A 6,238-nucleotide genomic window follows, 5' to 3' on the forward strand; every position below is an offset into this window, starting at 1 on the left:
CATGGAGGGTGGTTGTGATAATGAAGGAGAGAGGTAATTTTAGTTTTATTACTTAATTAATAAAAAAATTTGATTGGTTGTGTGTAAATTCAGGTATTATAGCTATGTCCATCTAAGTATTTTCCGATAAGAGTATGGCTAACAATACCTCATATACTATAAACCATAAAAATGTAGAAAACCATATAAACCATAAAAATGTCACAAAATTTTTAATTATCATACGCTAAAAAAGAATATGGTTATGTCTTATATTAACAAAGTATTCTCTTATTCTAAAAAGAATATATGTATACTATTTCTAGAAAGTATTCCAAATGTATATTTTTTCATACTTTTTATTATTAGACAAAGTAGTAGTAAATACTAAAAACTAAATTACACAATATGGTGAGATTAATTGCTTGAGTGGTAAATCACTTTGAATTTGGTAGGAAGGACCACGGTTCGACTCCGCAAGAACTTATTTCGAATCCGACTAAATCGGTGGTGATAATTAAGAAAAAATTAAAACTCTCAATATCAAAAAAAATAAAATTAATCCCACTAAGCCACAACATTAAGTAACTAACTCAATATTAGTTTCTTTTACTTTTAAAAAAAAAATTTATGAAGTTAGATTGAAAATATTAGTTTCTTTTACTTTTAAAAAAAAAATTTATGAAGTTAGATTGAAAGAGAGAATGTGTTAGAAGATGAATTTATTTTGCTTTTATTATTTTTATTTTATTCTCATATCCTTAATTTGTTTTACTATTCTTAATTTTATCTTATTATCTAATGTTATATAATTTTACTTTTAATTTTGTTGATGTTTGTTAAAAATAAGTGTAGATACAAATTTAGAAACATCACAAAATGTATGAAGATGGTTATATTCTTTATTACTTTTATTATTCTTAAGAATGACCATCGAAACTATTATGTTTAACTTTTATTTTAACTTTATTTAAAGTAATGATTATAAATAGAGGTTAAAGGTAGTGCACTGACAGTGTAAAAAAGTTTTACACTGTCATCCAATAGAAACAAATCGTTTTGCCATGTCATATAAGTTTTTTTAAAATTACAGTCTGACTTATCCTGATTCATGGTCGTGATTAGTTGACAGTGTAAAACTTTTTTACACTGTCAGTGCATCACCCATTTTCTCTTATAAATAGTTGTTTCACTTCTATTTTAATTATATTTAAAATAATGACTATGAATGATTGTTGTGAATTGATTGTGAATTTTTTTTAAATACAATGCATAATAATTAATTTTTTTTAATATTATTTTTATTACTATTTTTAAAATTATAATAATTATTCATAATAAATAATTTAATAAAATATCATGTGCATGGCTCCCCGTGCATAGTACGGGTGGGTGGATGACTAGTTCTAATATATTTTTATTATTAAAATTTAAATATTTAAATATTTGATTAGTATTATTAATGTTAAAGTTATATATATATATATATATATATATATATATATATATATATATATATATATATATATATATAATTTATTCTAATATATAATGGGTTATTTATTAAAAAAAAACAAGCATTTATCCTTTTTATAAATTAAAAAAATTGATTTTATGTGTCAACATTTTTGCTTATATGTAGACTGCATTTTAAACCTTCTTTGCAATGAATGCGGTCATATTAGAGATATATACATGTCAATTAAATTTAAAATTATATTTATTTATTTAGTCTAAAATATAATAGATATCTTTGATTATTTATAAAAAATCCAGCTTTTATCATTTTTATAAAATTAATAAAATCCAATTTCATGAGTTAATATTTTTCCTTATATTGTATTTTAAATCATATCATATACATATATGAAAATTAATTTTAAAAATATATCTATTTATTTCATTTAAAAAATCATGAACATTTTAGGTTATTTATAAAAAAATAAACATTTATTTTTTTTATAAAATTAGAAAATTACAATTTTATGTGTCAACATTATTGCATACATGCATATTGTAGTTTATATACAATCGCAATAAATATGGTCATATCAGATACATACATATATGTAAATTAATTTTAAAAGTATATATATTTATATCATTTATTTTTTCTAAAATATAATGGACTCCTTAGGTTATTTATATAAAATAAAACAAACATTTATCCTTTTTCTATAAAATTAAAAAAATCAAATTCAATTTTATAACATTTTTGCTTACATGCAGATTGCATTTTAAACCTCATTCACATGGAATACAAATATATTTAAATAAAGAAATAAATAATATAATATTATAATTACAAGTATATCCTCTAGATTGGGACGTAATCAATGCGTGTATGCAAAGTCACATACTCTAGAGCTTCTAATCAAAATAAAAGCTAGGATTTGAGTTTTTCATTCCATCACTTTCGTCATCACTCTTACACTGAACCAGTCAATATGAACGCTCTTGTTGCAACCAACCGTAACTTCCTTCGCGCATCTCGAATTCTCGGTTTGGATTCCAAGCTTGAGAAGAGTCTTCTTATTCCTTACAGAGAAATCAAGGTCGAATGCACCATTCCCAAAGATGATGGAAGTTTGGTTTCGTATATTGGTTTCAGGATCCAGCATGATAATGCTCGTGGTCCTATGAAGGGAGGGATTCGTTATCATCCTGAGGTTAGATTTGATTCTTCATATTCATGAGTTTTATCGATGTTTATTGTGATCGTGATCGTTGTTCATTTATGATTAGAATTCAAAACCTAGAAATGAATTATTATTGCATTTAGATCTTTGATGTGTGGTAATCACGGTTATGATTGTGATGATCTCTTACTTTCATTGTGATGATCTCTTTCTGTCGCTGTTATGATTGTAAAAGCTTTTGTGATTTTGGTCTCTATATACGTCGACACTGATTGCGGTCGTCACGCAAAAACGGTGAATTAGGGTATGGTGATACCTTTTGATATTGCTTTGTTGCTGGCGTTTTCGCGGTAACGGTTTTTTAAAACCTTGACGCATAATAATGAATTAAATATATAAAAGTATTTTCTTAAAATTGGTATTCAATTTCTCCAAAATTTTAAAATTGTTTTTTTTTCAGCTAAAATTACTATAAAATTATTCCTATTCCATTATTCTTTGACCAAATTTTCTGAGCAGCAATGAGTGCAAGGCATGACCTGAACTTGAGAATGTTTTTTTTTCTCTAGTTGAAGCAGAATTTAATTTTACTATATCAATTAACTGAAACAGAAATTTGTAAAAGCTGTGTAATTTTAACTGAATCTTGCATATGAAGATAAATAATCAACTATTTACATTGCTTTTGAGTATGAATCATGCATATGAAGGTAAATAATCAAATATTTACATTGCTTTTGAGTATGAATCATGCATATGAAGGTAAATAATGAACTATTTACATTGCTTTTGAGTATTAATGTTTCACATTTTTTTGTGCTAGGTTGACCCGGATGAAGTGAATGCTCTGGCTCAGTTAATGACATGGAAGACAGCTGTTGCAGACATACCCTATGGCGGAGCAAAGGGCGGGATCGGCTGTAACCCGAAGGATCTGAGTGTCAGTGAGTTGGAACGTCTCACTCGTGTTTTCACTCAAAAAATTCACGATCTCATTGGCACTCATAGAGATGTTCCTGCCCCTGATATGGGAACTAATGCTCAGACAATGGCTTGGATGCTTGATGAGTATTCTAAGTTTCATGGTCATTCACCGGCAGTGGTGACTGGCAAGCCTATTGTAAGTGTATAATAATATTTGCACAATCACTACCAACTGTAGTTTTAGGTCCTATTTGAATAGATAACTTAATTAAGTGTTTATGTATAAGCTATTTAGTGTTTGTACATAAGCTATTTGTATAACAATAATGATTTGTCTGTCCAAGATTCAAGAAATCAGTTTGAACTATTTGGCCTGTAGGACCTTGGAGGTTCTTTGGGAAGAGAAGCTGCCACTGGACTAGGAGTGGTTTTCGGAACGGAGGCTTTATTTTCTGAATATGGGAAATCAATTTCTGATATGAAATTTGCCATCCAGGTATTTATCATGGAACAATTGTGATGTATTCAAGTTCTGTTATACAATATTGTTGCAATGCTGCTAAAGCCGATGTTTAACAACACTACATCTATATGATTGATTGCTAATATGTTACATTGTGTAGGGGTTTGGAAATGTGGGCACTTTTGCTGCAAAGTCAATTTTTGAGAGAGGTGGTAAGGTGGTAGCAGTGAGTGACATCAGTGGTGCTATTAGTAATCCAAATGGGATTGATATTGCTGCTCTTCTGAAACACAAGGCAAGCAATGGAAATTTGACTGATTTCCCGGGAGCAGACGCCATGAACCCAAAGGACTTGCTCACCCATGAGTGTGATGTTCTCATCCCATGTGCACTGGGAGGTGTTCTCAACAAGTATGTTTCGTCTAAATTACCTTAGTTCATAGATAATCATTGTTATAATTAAATTGTTGGTGTAACTTCAACTTTGTCTATGGTTCTTGAAGGGAAAATGCTGATGATGTAAGAGCAAAGTTTATCATAGAAGCTGCAAATCATCCAACTGACCCCGACGCTGATGAGGTAATGTTTACATGAAGTTCTCAGCTAAAATTCCTTATATAAGAAACATTATTTACATGAAGTCATGTGTATATGTTCTACGGATAAACTCAATATGAACCGTTGTAGTATGATAAACTTATATTATAAAACTGAATGATTTGATTGTTGCAGATACTGTCTAAGAAAGGAGTTATTATATTACCTGACGTTTATGCGAATGCTGGTGGAGTGACCGTAAGCTATTTTGAATGGGTCCAGGTAATAAATAATTAACTAGATAAGTGAAAATTCAAAAGCTATAAAATGGTTCTTGAAAAAAGGTTTAAGAGAAATAGATTTTAAGTTTTCCTATGTGACTTCTGCAGAATATTCAAGGATTTATGTGGGATGAAGAAAAAGTTAACCTGGAGCTAAAAAGGTATATGACTAGAGCTTTCAAGAACATAAAAGGAATGTGTAAAACTCACAACTGCGACTTGCGAATGGGAGCTTTTACTCTTGGACTCAACCGTGTCGCTCGTGCTACACTTTTGAGAGGTTGGGAAGCTTAGAGAAACATGAACATCACTACTGGCTAAAAGCTTGTAGTTGGAGTTTCCTAGTTTTTGCATGGTTATTTGTCTCTTCTATTTTTTTTAATTCATTTGTTATCTTAGTTTAGTTTTAGTTCAATGTTAAGTATGGACAAAGTTTCTTTATGTTAGTATCAGATTGTCATTTTAAACACTTTTTTGAATCACTTTTGTTTTTGTTTTTGTTCTTACTTGCCTTGCATGTTGATTTTGATATAGTAGCTTGAAGTATTATGCATAATTTTTCACTAATTTTCTGTTTTCTCTGTTTTTCATCCTTCCTGAGTGAGGTGTTATAGCATTGCTATGGTATAGAACCATTTTAGTGAAGTTCATTTTTCACTAATAGTTGTACCTGATAGCATCACCAGCACAAAGACTTTAGCAAAGTCCTTTAAAAATAAAATTAGAAGCTTATTGTGTTTTATTATTGAAGTGTGTTAATGTAAAGTTTTCTATACTACTTTAGAAAGGAAAAATAAATAAATGAGAGCTATGTCTATTAGATACAAGACAATGTTTGAATACAAGGAATGCAATGAAATGGAATAATGTCATGTTCCATTGTTTAGATTGATAAAAAGAAGATGAAATGAAGCCGAACATTGATGGAATGCATTCCGTCCTATTTCATCTAATTCTTCAATTTTCTTTCCATTCAATTTAGAGTGTATGGAATGGAATAAACTAATTTGTTTAAGTTCTATTCCATTAATTCAAACATAGTTTAAGAGCCTTTTAATAGTACAACTCATTCAATGATTATATTGGGTATATCATAGGTTCTATTAAGTTACATCATGTTTAAAACAGTTCATTTGATTAGACTCTCGGATGTTAAAACATCAATCACTATTAAAAGCTTGAGTGCTTTAGTGGAAAAAAGTGCGTGGGTGACATTGAATGCACCTCATGTCGGTGCTCTTTGGGAAAATCAGTTTATCTTCTTTTGCTTACATGAGTCTTCAAGTTGTAAAGACTTATCTCTAACCTCCATTTATCTTCTTTTGCTTACATGAGTCTTCAAGTTGTAAAGACTTATCTCTAACCTCCATTTATTCATCTTCAATCTCTATTTTTCCTCATCTCCAACCTCTAAC

The 6,238-nt window shown here is 29.2% G+C and overlaps 1 protein-coding gene across 1 annotated transcript; it reads left to right on the forward strand.

Moving 5' to 3' along the window:
* Positions 1 to 2,338: 2,338 nt before the first annotated feature.
* On the forward strand, positions 2,339 to 5,390 carry LOC131646978 (glutamate dehydrogenase 2). Its single transcript, XM_058916899.1, has 7 exons — positions 2,339 to 2,648; positions 3,442 to 3,738; positions 3,922 to 4,038; positions 4,166 to 4,416; positions 4,509 to 4,584; positions 4,738 to 4,824; positions 4,932 to 5,390. The coding sequence occupies exons 1-7, from the start codon at positions 2,427 to 2,429 to the stop codon at positions 5,115 to 5,117; spliced, it is 1,236 nt and encodes a 411-aa protein (XP_058772882.1). The 5' UTR covers positions 2,339 to 2,426; the 3' UTR covers positions 5,118 to 5,390.
* Positions 5,391 to 6,238: the final 848 nt, after the last annotated feature.

Source organism: Vicia villosa, linkage group LG2 (genome assembly GCF_029867415.1).
Source record: "Vicia villosa cultivar HV-30 ecotype Madison, WI linkage group LG2, Vvil1.0, whole genome shotgun sequence".
NCBI lineage: Eukaryota > Viridiplantae > Streptophyta > Magnoliopsida > Fabales > Fabaceae > Vicia > Vicia villosa.